General features: G+C 40.6%; 1 protein-coding gene across 1 annotated transcript in view; it reads left to right on the top strand.

Annotated features, from left to right (window-relative positions):
- The window catches only part of CHRNA7 (cholinergic receptor nicotinic alpha 7 subunit), a 622,924-nt gene extending 611,665 nt beyond the window's left edge, over positions 1-11,259 (top strand). Inside the window, exon 10 of the mRNA XM_069765888.1 lies at positions 9,012-11,259. Within this exon, the coding sequence (XP_069621989.1) occupies positions 9,012-9,536 (525 nt within the window). The 3' untranslated portion in view covers positions 9,537-11,259. The remainder of the gene's footprint in view (positions 1-9,011) is intronic.
- Positions 11,260-16,823: the final 5,564 nt, after the last annotated feature.

Genomic DNA, 16,823 nt, shown 5'->3' with positions numbered 1-16,823 from the left:
CAATTTCACCGCACTTGGAATTTTTTTCCCGTTTTCTAGTACACGACATGCTAAAACCAATGATGTCGTTCAAAAGTACAACTCGTCCCGCAAAAAATAAGCCCTCACATGGCCAAATTGACGGAAAAATAAAAAAGTTATGGCTCTGGGAAGGAGGGGAGCGAAAAACGAACACGGAAAAACGAAAAATCCCAAGGTCATGAAGGGGTTAAGGATCCTAATGTCTCAGAGCCTACTATTCTTACTAATTTAGATATCAAGGCACTTTATATAAATATTGATCATGAATTAGGGATTAAGGTGGTTTCACATTTTCTTTCCACTAAGAGTAGGCAATTCAAGGCGCACAATGATTTTCTTTGTACACTTTTGCGTTTTGTACTTACACATAATCATTTTAGCTTTAGTGGTGCCTTCTTTCATCAGATAAGGGGTAGTTCCTGTGCACCTACTTTTGCAAATTATTTTTAGGGTGGTGGGAACATAAGTATGTTTTCAATGAGGATCTTTGTTTTTACACAAGTCACATTTCTTTTTGGGGGTAAATATATTAGCGATGTGTTAATATTATGGGATGGTGATGCACAATTATTTTCAGATTTTGTTTTTAACACCAATGATATTGGTATGCATTTCACTAATGAAATTGGACATAAAAGTATTAATTTTTTGGACTTGACTATTTCAATTGATTTACAGGGATATATCCACACTAATATTTATAGGAAATCCACTTCCACAAATAATTTTCTTCATTGGGAAAGCTGACACTCTCCATCTTTAAAAACAGGAATACCATTAGGTCAGTACCTGAGAGCAAGGCGTAATTGGTCTAATGAAACTTTTTTGAAGCAGAAAGTCAGAACCTTTTTCAAAGATTTTCAGCAAAGGGTTATCCTAGAAAGGTCCTGCATAGGGCTTATAACAGGGCGAGAAAGACAAGATGGATACTTTGTTGGCTAACAATAGCAGTGAGGAGAATAATACTATTGTAAGGTTAATTGGAACCTATGATAAACAAGCTTCTAACATGTTTAATATATTGAAAAAATTCTGGCCGATACTGAGGGCTGATCCTGATTTGAGAGAAGCTATTGGAGTTAAGCCCCCGTCACACATAGCGAGATCGCTAGCGAGATCGCTAGCGAGATCGCTGCTGAGTCACAAGTTTTGTGACCAACAGCGACCTCAGTAGCGATCTCGCTATGTGTGACACGTAGCAGCGACCAGGCCCCTGCTGTGAGATCGCTGGTCGTGTCGGAATGGCCTGGACCATTTTTTGATCGTTGAGGTCCCGCTGGGTAGCACACATCGCTGTGTTTGACACCTTACCAACGACCTCGTTGACAGGACATCCCATTGAATCGTCATGAAATAGCATCGTTGTACAGGTCGCTACAGGTCGCTACAGGTCGCCGCATCGCTGCTGCGTCGTTGGGGAGATCTCACTGTTTGACATCTCACCAGCGACCACATAGCGACGCAGCAACGATCCCTGACAGGTCGTATCGTTGTCGGGATCGCTTAAGCGTCGCTATGTGTGGCGAGGCCTTTAATCCCTCTATCAGATATCGTAGGGGACAAAATCTTAGTGGTTATTTAACACAGTCATTTTATCCCACAGGAGAAAGTACCACATATGGGAATACTGTGTAGGAAAGAGAAGGAGGGGGTCTCACCCTGGCGGATCATGTTCCTTTTGTAAATTTCTCCCTGATTTGAAAGAATTCATTAACCCAGTGGAAAAAAGACTTATTTATATAATGGACTCTATTAATTGTAAAACCTGAGGAGTAATATATGTAATAATATGCCCATGTCCGAAATTATATGTTGGCAAAAATATACAGGAACTTAGGAGGAGAATATCTAAACATGTGAGTTCCATAAATACAGAGGTTGATATACCTTTTTCAGTCCATATGAGGAGCTTTCATGAGGATGACCCTCTTGATATTAAAGTATTGGGCTTAAGACATCTAACTTTGGGACCGAGAAAAGGGAATCTTGATAGGATGTTACTTAAGGAGGAGTGTAGGTGGATTTATAGGTTGCAGTCTCAGAGCTCTAATGGGTTGATTGAAGGTTTTCTTTTTCTGCTTTTTTTGATGGAAAAGTGGTCCTGTTAGGACTTCTGTATTTATTTGATCTATTTTTTCATATTTAAGCATAATTTATGCCTAATATTTTTTTGTACTGTTAATAAATGGATAACTGCCATTATTCATAAGCTAACATGAAGGAATAATTTAAATGATACATTATGAGGGATGTGTTCAAACCCCTTTGTAATTATTGAAGTGATATTGTGGAAATATGCCAGATGTGCTATAATGCTAGAAATAAATGGATGACTACGGGGCAGTGATATTATGGATTTGATATTTGTTGGGAGCTTAATTGCTGTTTATACTTCTGTCTTTGGCATTTCCTGTATGGAGAAAACCTTATTTTTTATGTTTACTATGAATCAGTATTAAGGAATTACGGACATGGTTAGTAATTTATCTTTACATAGTCAATGTTAGACTGCGGTGAAGGTTTTCATCTGAGCATGCGCAAACATCCCTGCTTTTCGTGCGTTCTCTTCTGTTTTCAGGGAGACCAGTTAATAGTACGCATGCGCGATGAAGATACCACGCGATCTCTGTAGCAATAGAGTATTCTGCTTCCATTACTGGAGATCCGGCCCGTATTGGAGGGGGAAGAAATTAAGCCATGGACATCTGTACATGACGATGCTTCCTGTAAGGAGATACTTTTGCGACTGCCTCTCCCCATAGGCTGCTGCTACTTGAGACATAGTGTGATAGGTCTATTTGTATTAGGGATACCTTTTGAGTTTAAAAGTAAATCTATCAGAAAAAGGGATTGGTCTGAAGGGATTATCTATTGATTGTTATTGATTGGCTATACATGTTGTCCATTATGATTGGCTGCAACATGATGACATCACAATCAGAGGTTTCAAAAGCTCGTGTTTTACATGTGCTCCATTCACTTAGCCTCTCTCCCCTGATTATGCCTGGTTTCTGGTGAAACATGTTGGGGAGGCTTTAGGTTTTTAATTTACATCGGTTACATGTGTGTGGATACTCTAAAAGGAAATAGGTAGTGGCTGCACCATGAAATTCCCATAAACCACAATACAGAGCAAAGCCTAAATATAAGGAGATAAGCATTAGGACTACAGTCGGTAAGGAATTTATTTTTCTGATCTACTCCTTGTGCACATATACTTTTGTTAAGATTTTAAACGATTATTTCTTAATCTATCAAAATAAAGGTTATATTTTATGGTCTTTAGGGAGGGTTTTTTTGTAATCTGTGTCACTAATCAACGCTCGGTGGCCGCTGGATGTGCTCACAGAGGTGGTGCAAAGGGGGTGAAAAAAAAAAGTGGAAAACAGTGGGCACGAGTGCTGATGAGTGAACTGCATCAATATTCAATGCTCAGTAGCTGTTGGATGTGCTGACGGAGGTGGCGCAAATGGGGGTGAAAAAGAAAAGTGGAAAAGAGTGGACACGAGTGCTGATGAGTGAACTATGTCCCTAATAAATGCTCAGCAGCTGCTGGATGTGCGAACGGAGGTTGTGCAAAAGGATGTAAAAATGAAAAGTGGAAAACAGAGGGCAAAAGTGCTGATGATGAGTGAACTATGTCAATAATCAAAGTTTGGTGGCTGCTGGATATGCACCCTGAGGTGGTGCAAAGGGGGGTGAAAAATAAAAGTGGAAAAACAACGAGCATGAGTGCTGATCGTTGAACTGTGTCACTAATCAACGCTTGGCAGCTGCAGATTGTGGCCACGGAGGTGGTGTAAAGGGGTGTGGAGGGTCTTAAAAAGAGGGAGGAAGGGGTAGATGGGGATTGGAGTGAAGGAGGAGAGGAGAGGGGTCACGGATCAAAAAACTTACATTTGTAGTATCTCTTCCTTCTTCTCTCTTTCTTCTTCTGGGAGGTGGGTTGGGGAAGGGGGATTAGTCATGGATGTTCTTACAGATGTCTTGTCTTCTCTCTTTTTCTTCTCTGCTCTTTCTTCTTAGCAGCTGTGAGCAATTGTGGTGTCACAAGCTTCTGTGGCACCACAAAGCCCAGCACAACACAGATTCTATAGTGTGACCGCCCTGTACAAATCCTCAGCTACTGTGAGGTCGTGCAGAGCGGCACACTGCTTCTGTGCCGTGCGATTGGTGCGATCAACGATTACATCGATCACACCAATCGAAGCTGGCCCTGGTGATGCTGGTGTTGCCAGGCACCAGCCTATGGTCAGTGCTCTGATCTTAGGCAGGCCACAGCCAGAACACAGCCTGGTCACAGCACAATTACACAGCAGCTGTGCCCTTTGATTGGTGTGATCAATGTAATTGTCGATCGCACCAATGAGAGGGGGGACCACTCAAGTCTGAGGAAAAAATTGAACATTTAAGTTACCCTATAGATTGTAATAGGTACGAGTGCAAAACTCACATAGAATCCATAAGAGAAAAACTGATGTCTTAATGAGCCCCACGTGATATACTAGGTTATCATTAGCATTTAAAGCACTTAGTAATTTTTTTGCTATATTGTTTGTCTTAGCAACAGACATCAAATTGTGTGACGCCCAAAGGCAGTTTATTTATTGTAATTAAATGTTTGAAACTGGTCCTCAAATTCAATGAAACAATAGTTTCTCAAATTAAAGCAACCCCTTGCCATTTTATTGTGAATTGCTGTCACTTTGATTAATAGAATGATCAATTATAATTTTAATGTTAAAACAAGGAATTTAATCTTATAATTTGGATTATTCTAATCACTGTCACAGCATGGCTATTACTCTTTGGTCTTTTTGGTTGCACAATAAATCCTAAGTAGCAAAATAAAACTACAGAAACACTCTTTATTTTTTATTAACTAATTAGAAGTAATGATTGATATTGGGGAGTTTCCCAAAGACAACAAAATTGAGAGTCCAAATGAAAAATAATAGAGGTATGTTCCAAACCTTGGTGTACTTCATAGTTCATGCTTGTAATATCTATACTTATGTGACCTTTTGTATTTGAAAGTAAAGGAAGACATTGAAATACTATTATTTGCTATTCATGGGTCTGCAAACTGAGTAGTAGGTGACATTTTATGAAATTAGTCAAATTGCCAATATTACTTCAGAAGCTCCATTATTCTGATGAAGTTTATCACAGTGTTACATAGCAAGTCGAAAATCTTTTCACATCCATAAAGGTTCTCTCTTAAACCAAAGTGAAATATTATGAGATATTGCTTTTCAGGGAACCTTGAAAAGAGAGCAGTGAAATGAGTTTTTCCACCATAAACATTGAAATCATCAACTTCAGATGTTTCTGATGCACCCATAAATTTATATATATACAGAAAGTCACACTCATGCAAGGCCACTCTTCTCCTCAATCAATGGCTTTTGACTAAGTTAGGTCTGGTTATATTGATTTATAAGTTGGACATTCACTTATCAGGGTTACATTTCTTTAACCCAATGACCTATCCTTAGAAGAGCATATGAAAAAACGGACATCTGCGACGTTTCGGTCCGTGGATGCTTGAAAAAGGTCCACGGACTGAAACGTCGCAGATGGCAGAATAAATACAGGAGCTGTTTTTTTCATAATTGCTGTGATGCTGTCCGTTTTTTCATATGCATTGGAGTTTATCCAATTTACTGGGATGGACCCCCTGGGATGATATTTACTGATGATATTTACTGGGATGGACCCCCTGGTGAGGACGTGCGCCCTGTTGTCCATGGAGACGTTGCCATTGTAGGGTGCGGCTTTACTACTAGTTTTGATACTATCCTTAGAAGAGGTCATCAGTTTCACATCAGTGAAGATCTGATCAATCAAACAACCCACTTAAAGCGAACCTGTCACCCCGAAAATCGCGGGTGAGGTAAGCCCACCGGCATCAGGGGCTTATCTACAGCATTCTGTAATGCTGTAGATAAGCCCCCGATGTTACCTAAAAGAGGAGAAAAAGACATTATATTATACTCACCCAGGGGCGGTCCCGCTGCTGGTCAGGTCAAATGGGCGTCTCCGGTCCGCTGCGGCGCCTCCCATCTTCATTACAAGACGTCCTCTTCTGATCTTCAGCCATGGCTCCGGCGCAGGCGTACTTTGCTCTGCCCTGTTGAGGGCAGAGGATACTACTGCAGTGCGCAGGCGCCGGAAAGGTCAGAGGCCCGGCGCCTGCGCACTGCAGTACTTTGTCTGCCCTCAACAGGGCAGAGCAAAGTACGCCTGCGCCGGAGCCGTGGCTGAAGATCAGAAGAGGACGTCTTGTAATGAAGATGGGAGGCGCCGCAGCGGACCGGAGACACCCATCCGACCTGACCAGCAGCAGGACCGCCCCTGGGTGAGTATAATATAACGTCTTTTTCTCCTCTTTTAGGTAACATCGGGGGCTTATCTACAGCATTACAGAATGCTGTAGATAAGCCCCTGATGCCGGTGGGCTTACCTCACCCGCGAATTTCGGGGTGACAGGTTCCCTTTAATACACTCCTGAAGTGGCACAACTCTGTACATTGCAGTGTTACTGAGAATGATACTGCAAGCTCTCTCTTTATTTATTATTATACATTTTTTTTTTATAGCGCCATTTATTCCATGGCGCTTTACATGTGAATACGGGCAAATATAGACAAATACATTAAACATGAGCAGATAACAAGGCACACGAGTACATAAGGAGGGAGGACCCTGCCCGCGAGGGCTCACAGTCTGCAGGGGGTGGGTGAGGATACACTAGGAGAGGGAAGAGCTGGCTGTGCGGCTGTTCAGTAGGTTGAGGATCACTGCAGGCTGTAGGCTTGTCGGAAGAGATGAGTCTTCAGGTTCTTTTTGAAGGTTTCTATGGTAGGCGCAAGTCTGATGTGTTGGGGTAGAGAGTTCCAGAGTATGGGGGAAGCACGGGAGAAGTCTTGGATGCGGTTATGGGAAGAAGAGATGAGTGGGGAGTAGAGAAGGAGGTCTTGGGAGGATCGGAGGTCGCGTGTAGGTAGGTACCGGGAGACCATGTCACAGATGTATGGAGGAGACAGGTTGTGGATGGCTTTGTATGTCAGTGTGAGGGTTTTGAACTGGAGTCTCTGGGCGATAGGAAGCCAGTGAAGGGCTTGACACAGGGGAGAGGCTGGGGAATAGCGGGGGGACAGGTGGATTAGTCGGGCAGCAGAGTGTAGGATGGATTGGAGTGGTGCCAGAGTGCTAGAGGGGAGTCCAGAGAGTAGGAGGATGCAGTAGTCGAGGCGGGAGATGATAAGGGCATGCACTAGCGTTTTTGCAGTGTTGCGGTCAAGGAAAGCACGGATCCGGGAAATATTTTTGAGTTTGAGACGACAGGAGGAGGCAAGGGCTTGGATATGTGGCTTGAAAGAGAGGGCAGAGTCGAGGATCACCCCGAGGCACCGGGCGTGTGGGACTGGGGATAGTGAGCAGCCACTCTCTTAAGGTTAGGTCATCAATAAAAAAGTACCTTTTAACTCTAAGGTCTCAATTCTAAGGCCTCCAGTCTTGTACTGTGGTAACATTTCTAGCGAGACATACGGAGGTGCATGCCACTGATAACATGCACCAAAATCATTAAATGGCGTGCACCTCTTAATGAATTCTAGAAAGGAAAATGTGAGTGTATATAAAACTTAACTTTTATTTCATAAATGTTAAAACACTAAATAGTGGCGACAAAAGGAACACCAAAACCAGAGGCCTGATGGACCTAGCGTTTCGATGTGTATCCTTAGTCATTGTACCAAGCCTTAATCATAGCTGTGAATAAGGGTTAATATCCAGAAACACGTAAGCTTATGAATTCTTAATCTTTTTAAATTTTTTTCATTTTCTCAAAATGTTTTTAATTGCACAGTAAAAGTTATGTTTTAACATTTTCAATTGGCGCTGGAGCCCAGTCCTCATGGACCCATCTTCCATTACTTGTTCGTGTGTCTGTAGTATATTTTCTATGAACTAAACACAGTGTGACCCTGTGACCCTTTAGTCAAGCTTTAGCTTTACTTTGAAGGAACTATATACCGTAGTTTCAAATATACTCTAAAAATCTCAAGTATATTTGTGCATCAGCTTTTAAAATGATGCAAAAGCATTATCCTGGTATAGACACAAAACTTTAACTGGGACCAAAATGAAAAGAGCAATATGTACTGAAAAGCTACCGCAGGTTCTAAATTATGGCTGTTCTGTAAGAAGAACATTGCTCCCTTTTTCCAATGTGTCACGATGTTTAACAATCAGATTGTATTCAGTGAGACGGAAGTGCTATTATTCACACATCTATAATTGACAAATGCTTTTGCATATGGCTGTAACAGAGCATTCTGATTATTATTTTGATCGAACATCTGTACTTTTTTAAATTTATTGTCTGAGTAGCCCTTGTAGTTGTAAAGAGGTTTTCTGCTTTTAATGGAGCACAATACTGGAGACTGATTATGTCCTTGTTTCATATATGTGTTGGATCTCATTAGGAGGCTCCTTGGTAGTTTTAGGAGGTTTGTCTGGCATCTACTGTATAGTGTCCCTCATGTGTTGGATTCACCACTGGCCTGAATTTTCTAATTTTATTCCGAACACAAGCCAGGAAAATGTAAGTCTAAATACTGATGTGCAATCTGCAACAGATGAATTAGTCTTCATTTTGTCTTCGCGTACCTGGGATTACCTTTAAAACATTGGTATGAATTGCAGACAGCATGATTACATACAAAGGCATCTATTAACCTTCGTCAGGCTGCATAATTTTACAACGTTAACAGGCTGCAGAGGTACAATTGTACCTTCATATATATTTGATTGAAATTATCCAATATTGAAATAGAGTTGTATTTCAACACTGTTGTTTAGTGATCTAACATTAATCTCTTGTAGCACCATAGCGGTTCCAGGTTATGAGACCTGAAGTAATTTTTAACATGTTACAATAAAATGACTGACCTTTTATATCGTTTTTTTTTTCTGCTTCTCAGACAAGAATCATTTTATTAAATTGGTGTGCATGGTTCCTCAGAATGAAGCGACCTGGTGAAGATAAGGTCAGACCTGTTTGCCAGCATAATAATAAGCAACGGCGTTGCAGCATGGGAAGTGTGGAAGTTAATACTGTAAGTGGTCAACAGTCAAGTAATGGGAACATGCTCTATATTGGCTTTCGTGGTTTAGAAGGCATCCATTGTACTCCTACAACTGATTCTGGAGTAATATGTGGAAGAATGGCATGTTCCCCAACACACGATGAAAATCTACTCCATCACCCACGCCACACAGAAGGGGAACATGACTTAAGCAAGATTTTGGACGAGCTGCGATATATTGCTAATCGATTCAGAGACCAAGATGAAGATGAATCTATATGTAATGAGTGGAAGTTTGTTGCATCTGTCGTAGACCGGTTGTGTCTTATGGCTTTTTCTATCTTTACCATCATTTGCACTATTGGAATTTTAATGTCTGCTCCAAATTTTGTGGAAGCCGTGTCAAAAGATTTTGCTTAACTTTGTATTTTTTTGAACCTTTTTGTATACAATCAATGCTCAAAAGGATACATTATGCTCTCATTGGGGGCATGCATGACTGTGCATTAGTGCCAACTGACATTAACGTCAAAATGTTTAATTTTTTATTTATTTTATTTTTTTAAATTAATTGAATATTATTTTATTACCTATACAGGGTTTGTGACTTTCCATTTAATCACTAGTATACATAGACCACTACATAGTAAGCGTTGAAAACATGATTATTATACACAGTGTGTACTCTTATTAACATAACAGATATAAGAGTTGCAGTATTCTTTTCCCTACTACCCAAGCACAGTATTATATATACAGCTATTTAACCATCACCATATATTGTTACAAAGTACAGCTGATTTGGCCAAGAATAAAGATTATGATTTTATTTTTGTATGAATTTGTAATAAATACAGAAAGAGGTTTAGAAAGAAGTCACTTACAAGAGGAAAGCTTATTTTTTTGGTGAAAAGACGTGTATTTTTGGGTATGTATAGTACCTGCAGCCTGTACAGTAAAATGTTCAACGAGATTATGTTTGTGTTAACACACCACAAGGTAAAGTCACATGTGAATGATTTGCTGAAGACATTTCTTTAACTTTTCAATATATCTGAAAGTGGTTTAAAAGGAATATGTCACCAGACAGCACGGTGGCTGGTTAGCACAGCAGCATTGCAGCGCTGGAGTCCTGGGTTCAAACACCACCAACGACAAAATCTGCAAGGAGTTTGTAGGTTCTCCCCGTGTTTGTGTGGGTTTCCTCCAGGTACTCCGGTTTCCTTCCACATTCCAAAGACATACTGATAGGGAATTTAGATTGTGAGTTCCATTGGGGACAGTGATGATAATGTGTGCAAAACTGTAAAGCGCCGTGGAATATGTTAGCGCTATATAAAAATAAAGATTATTATATTATAGGTTTTTGACACCTAATCTGATAGCAGCATAATATAGAGACAGAGATCCTGATTCCATTGTAGGCTGCTTATTGTAGTTTTAATAAAATAAGTTTTATCAGAAAGAGATTATCACAAGCGGATTAGTAAACCTTCTGCCATATAGTACTCCATATTCATGAGCTCTGTATAATCCCGCCCCCATCACTGATTGGCAGCTTTCTGTTTCTGCACAGTGTACACAGAAAGTGGCCAATCAGTGGTGTGGGCGGGATTACTCAGAGCTCAGCAATAGAGAACTGTTAGATCTGCTGCAGATAAAACTGATTTTATCAAAATGACAGCAAGCAGCCTAATAAGTGAGACATCACTGAAATTAGGGTATTTGTCCTTCCATTATGCTGGTCTCAGATGGAATAGCAAAATCTTTGCAATCCCTATTCATATGTATAGAAATTATTTTTCAGTTGATAAAATCTGTGTAACTAATCAGCCACCTGAAAAGGCGCCCTTTATAAATGATTACTTCTATATAGAAGATGAAGATTTTGGAACATCATCGTGAAGTAATATTATTTACTGGCCGTTTTATAAATGCATATGCATTGGTACACATCTAAGAAAGTGCTTTAACGAAGGGTTTTCAGCATTCTTAAAACTGAATTTGGCAGTAATGAAATAGAAAATGAATTAACTTTGTTATAAAATGTATATCTGTTTTTTAATTAGATGAAGATATGCAATGTTTTAATTTTGGTTGCTCTAGTTACTGTTCGTCCACTGAAATATAGGGATACCTTTAGAATTTTTGTCTGCTATGTTTACATTCTTTTATGGAAAAAAAAAACATTTGCATACCTGTTAAACCTCACACTTGTCATACAGTAGAACTGTATATAAAATATACAAAGTTTTTATATTCTTAATATATTGCAGTCATCATATTATATAGCATTGTATACTTACAATTGCTCATTTTGCCTTTCTACCCAGTTAATTCCTCTCTTTCCCATTATGTTTGTGACACTAAGTGATTAAAAACACACTAACTGAATATCTCTAATGTCTCTGTAGAAAGAGGAGGTCTATTTTCCCTGTATAAGTCATGAGTCCCTGCAAAAGTCCCTGGCAAGAAGGAGGAGCAGAGCAGCTGGGTCAAGAGTTGAAGCCCCTCTTCCTGTTTCCACATAGAGCTTAGAAGGATTCAGCTAGTCTATTTTTTATCATATCATGTCACAGATCTAATGGACTACAGAAGAATTAAAAAGGTTGTCCAATACCTTTTCATTGATGACTATAGATGGGCGAACCCGAACCATAAAATTGGGGGTCTGTACCGAACACTTACTTCACCTGGTTACTGTTCGAGTTCAGTACCCCAAAGACTGGTTGTTTCTTGTGCATGACAGCGCAACCAACACTGCCTCTGATCGGCAGTAAAATCATTACCGCTGGTCAGACAGCATGAGCCCACAGCTGTGATCAGAGGTTCAAAGTTTATCTCCGATCACTGGTGTCGGGTGATGGGACTACTACCCATTTTTGACAATCAGTCAAGTTAAAGCAGAAGCTGGGGTCTGATATTCTCAGGCTAGTAAGAGGCCATGGATATTGCAGGCTCCTCCACTTGCCTTGTGGTGGAGGGGAAGAGGGGTTCATATTTGTGGGGTTGAAGTCACTTTTGTATTGTCTGAAGCATCTATAGTGCTCTATAGTATCCATTACTAATACTATAGTTATATAGTAAATAAACACACAGCCAGAATAAAGTCCTCTATTTGAAATAAAAAAAGACTATTACTTTTTTATTTAAAAATAACAAACACAGTTATACTCACCTAACACCCATTCCACTGAAGCCATGATGTCCTGTAAAATAAATAAAATCAGTGACTAGCGGTGACGTCATTGAAGGTACCGCAGGTCACTGAGGTTACATTACTGGGCCCCTGGAACTGCGATAAGTTCGGTGAGATCAGCGCTACACCGTAAGAAAAATTCCCCAGGTTGCAGTGGTCAGTTCATTGCAGTTCAGTGGGAGATATTTTTAATTTCTCCTGGTGAACTCTCTGAGCTCAGCCCTGCACTGTGAGACTTTTTCTCACTGTGCTAGCGGTGATCTCACTGAAGACATCATAGTTCTGGAAACACAGAATCAGTGACCGGCAGTGACATCGTCAAGGTTACCACAGGTTGCATTCCCGGGCCCCTGAACTGTGGTAAGCTTGGGGAGATCAGCACTGCACCATGAAAAAAAAGTCTCACAGTGTAGGTGAACTCTCTGAGCTCAGCACTGCACCGTGAGACTTTTTCTCACTGTGCTAGCGGCAATCTCATCAAAGTAACCATAGTTCAGGGGCATGGCTGGGAACGCAGCCTCAGTGATTGGCGGTGATTTTGATTACGTCACCGCTAGTCACTGAGGCTGAGCTCGCAGCAGCTCATACACCATTGGCTCTCAGCCTGGACGGTCGCATCTCGGCACTGTCCAGATTGAAAACTGTTCATCCTCAGACATGGATTAGGGCATGGGACAGAACGATGGACAGGTGAGTATTTTTTTTTTATTATTTTATGTTTTTACAAGAGACAAGGGCTTCAGTGGGATGGGTGTTAGGTGAGGATAACTCTGTTTGTTATTTTTAAATAAAAAAGTAAAAGTGTATTTTTTATTTCAAATAAAGGACGTTAGTCTGGCTGTGTTTATTTACAATATAACTATAGGATTGGTAATGGATAGGCGTTTTATAGAGGCTTCTACATTACTAAGCCCTGGGCTTGATGTTACCAGATAATGCAAAGGTGACCTCAACCCCACAAATTTGAATCTACTTGCCACTGCCACAGGGAAATTGGAAAGAGCTGGGCAAAGCGCCAGAATTTCCGCATTTAATAGATGTACCTTTTTTGGGCAGCTGTGGGCTGCTATTTTTAGGTGGGGTAGGGGTCAATATCCATGGCCCCTTAACAGACTGAAAATACCAGCCCCTAGCTGTCTCCTTTAGCTTAGATGGTTGTCAAAAATGGGGGGGACCCCAAGTCGTTTTTTTAAATTATTTACTAAAATAATTAAAAAATACCACTTGATTCTTGATAATCAATGTTGATAAAGCTGACAGCTGATGGTTGCAGTCCACAGCTGTCAGATTTTCCTGTCTGGTTATAAAAAATACAGTGAAACCACATTGTTTCTTTTTTAAATTATTTATTTAGAGTGCAGGCATCGGCTGATGAATACTCCCATCAGCTGCTGCCTACTCTCGCTGTTATTAGCGACAGCTAATATCAGCCGACGCCAGTGACCGGAGGAAAACTTTCACCTCTGATCACAGCGGTGGGCTTAAGCTGTCATTAGACCATATGGAAATCGCATATGTCTGACTGGCGGTAATGATTTTACCATCGATGAGAGGCAGTGTTTGCTGCGCTGTCATACCGGGCTGGGTCTGGGTACTGTTCTGGAACCTAAACCAAAACTTTTTTTTTGACTGTTCGGTAGAAGCTGCTGGACCCGAACATCCAGGGGTCATTGTCCACCCATTTTCTTTAGGATAGGTCATCAGTGGCTGAGCGGTCAGGGTCTGATACCCTGCACCCCACCGATCAGCAGTGCTCATTGTCAGCGGCGGCCGCCAGCTAGAACTTCTTGATTGTGGAGCAGCTCTTTCTTCTGATAGTGGCCGTTGCAGGGTACTACTACACATCCGCCTCCTAATCAAATTAATAGGATGCAAATGTGTAGTAGTGGAAAACCTCTTTAGCTGGGTAGAGGGGCAAAATGAGCAATTGTAAGTACACAGTGCTATATTACATGATAATTGCAATATATTAAGAAAATAAAAAATTGATGAGATGGCTCTTTAACTTATCTAGCACAGAACAGAGTAAAATGTGTATTTCTGGACATGCATTCATGTTCCTGGACATGCTCCTTACTATGGAAGCAAAAACAACAGTAATCATTGGAAAAAACTGGAAACAAAAGCTGCAATTCATCAACATCAGTGTATTTCATGCAGATGGGGTGGAGTGTGAGGTGCGTGATTCATTAAGGGGCACACACCTCTTAATGAACCAGCCGAGGTGTGAATTGAACTGCACCTCACCACAAATCTTTCTCTAGTTAGAGACTGGAGTAAGAATTTTGATGCAAGTAATGCCAACGCTCATGATTTTGATGAGTGGGGGGTTCACCACTCTTCATCACACACCCAACCAACCTCAGCTACACCCATGTGAAAATGCCAAAAGCCACAAAATTTTCCAGCAGTCCAATGTTGTATGAGATTTTGTGAATTGTCAAAGATTTTTAAGCCATAACTTGAAAACTTTCATGAATTGGGGTGAAGGCTTAGAATCATAGAATCAAAGAATGGTAGAGTTGGAAGGGACCTCCTGGGTCATTTGGTCCAACCCCCTGCTCAAAGCAGGATTCACTAACTCATCCCAGACTGATGTCTGTCCAGTCTCTGTTTGAAGACTTCCATTGAAGGAGAACTCACCACCTCTCGTGGCAGCCTGCTCCACTCATTGATCACCCTTCACTGTCAAAAAGTTTTTTCTAATATCTAATCTGTCTCCTCCCATTCAGTTTCATCCCATTACTTCTAGTCTTTCCTTATGCAAATGAGAATAAAGATGATCCTTCTACAATGTGACAGCCCTTGAGATATTAGTAGACAGCTATTAAGTCTCCTCTCAGTCTTCTTTTTTGCAGGCTAAATATTCCCAAATCCTGTAAATGTTCCTCAGATGACATGGACTTGTCAGTTGTTCCTGATTCATTAAAAGACCAGCATGTCTACATAAATCAGTAACATCTGACTCCATAACATAATGCCCCATCATCAAGACCGGCGTGATTGGGGTAAAAAAATTGCGTATTTTTCTTATAGGGACTAAAACCTGTAAAAGGCTATGTGCTTAGTTTATAATCTCAGTTTGGGCTGACAAATTTCCTTTAATAATTACCTACACTATGGTACTGTAAATTTTCATTTTTATATTAAATTCCTTGCTGAATGGTGGCAATGCAGATCCTGAGAGCCGCCCCAATTGCTCATACTGTAGGTGCAATTGAAGAGGCAGAAAAACACAGCTATTACCTGAACAGTCTCACATAGGGAACATGGATTGAACAGAAAGTCTGAGTATGCTCATACAGTGATATAACAATTTAATAGTTAATCTAAGAGAACAGAGCAGTGTTTGGAATTAACACAAAGGCTGGAACTGTACAACCTAAGCCCAAACTGATTTGCAGAGAATTTAGGGGAATAAAATCATTAAAAATTACTAAAGTTTAGGTACTCAGACTCTTCAAAATGGATGGTCAGTTACATGTTTAACATATTGCGCTTTTTTTTACTTATCTGTCATCCTGTAATTTTGACACTGCATTTTCAATGTTCGTAAAGCAATATATGGGCAAATCTAATCATAACTCAGAAATGAAATCTATATATTTCTCTAATGCCTTTATTGGGATTCACAGATTCCTGCATCATAAAAGTGAATAGCAGAGCCGTAAACAAGAAGTGAAATGTAATATTCGCTATACAGAAATGAGCATTTTCATTGTTTTTTTTTTGATCAGTAGCATCATTTTTCAGATTTTAAAAATGCTGCGTGGGACGTTTTATATGGCATTTCAGAATCAGGTTTGACAATGCATGGTGCCATTGACAGTTTGGTAATGATGGACTCAAGTATAATCTTAAAGGGAACCTGACAGCTGTTACATGCTGCCTGATCTATGAGTAGTGAATGTCAGCCACTGTGTGTATGATTGACTGTAAAAAGTTGTGGTGCTTCAGAGAAAAACATACTTTAAAGGCCGGCTAGGGATCAGGCTTGAAAGGAGACTAGTCGGACTGGCGGGATGATGACTGCTTTCCCCTAAAGTGATAGGTCTCGGCCTGTAAAGTAAAAGACCTGTCAGTCACCGGCAGCAGGCAAGCAGAAGCCACTGGGGACTTACCTGTCTGACTAGTCACCCATGCGGCTTGGTCCCCAGTGACTTTTAAAGTATGTCAAACATACATGACTGAATTTATATAGTTAGCGCCTCATACATGCTCGCGGTGGATCGAGTAGCATGAATAAGCTGTCAGCTTCCCACTAAAGTACTTGCCAACTACTTAGATACTGATGGACTCTCCTTAGGGTATTGTAGGTCATTCATAGAGTGGAGATTGGTCAAACAGAGCCCCTACCAATCAGTCGATTGGAGTGCCCTCATCGTCTCAATATAAACAGGTCTGAAGCCAAAACAGCAGAGCTTCCTGCACTATTCAGATCAGGACAAATGCAATATTGGGTTGCAGAATGATATTGCACATAACTTAGCTGTCTGTCTCCCATTGTA

The sequence above is a fragment of the Ranitomeya imitator genome, chromosome 4, assembly GCF_032444005.1.
Source record: "Ranitomeya imitator isolate aRanImi1 chromosome 4, aRanImi1.pri, whole genome shotgun sequence".
Lineage (NCBI taxonomy): Eukaryota > Metazoa > Chordata > Amphibia > Anura > Dendrobatidae > Ranitomeya > Ranitomeya imitator.
This window is presented reverse-complemented; position numbering and strand designations above follow the sequence as displayed.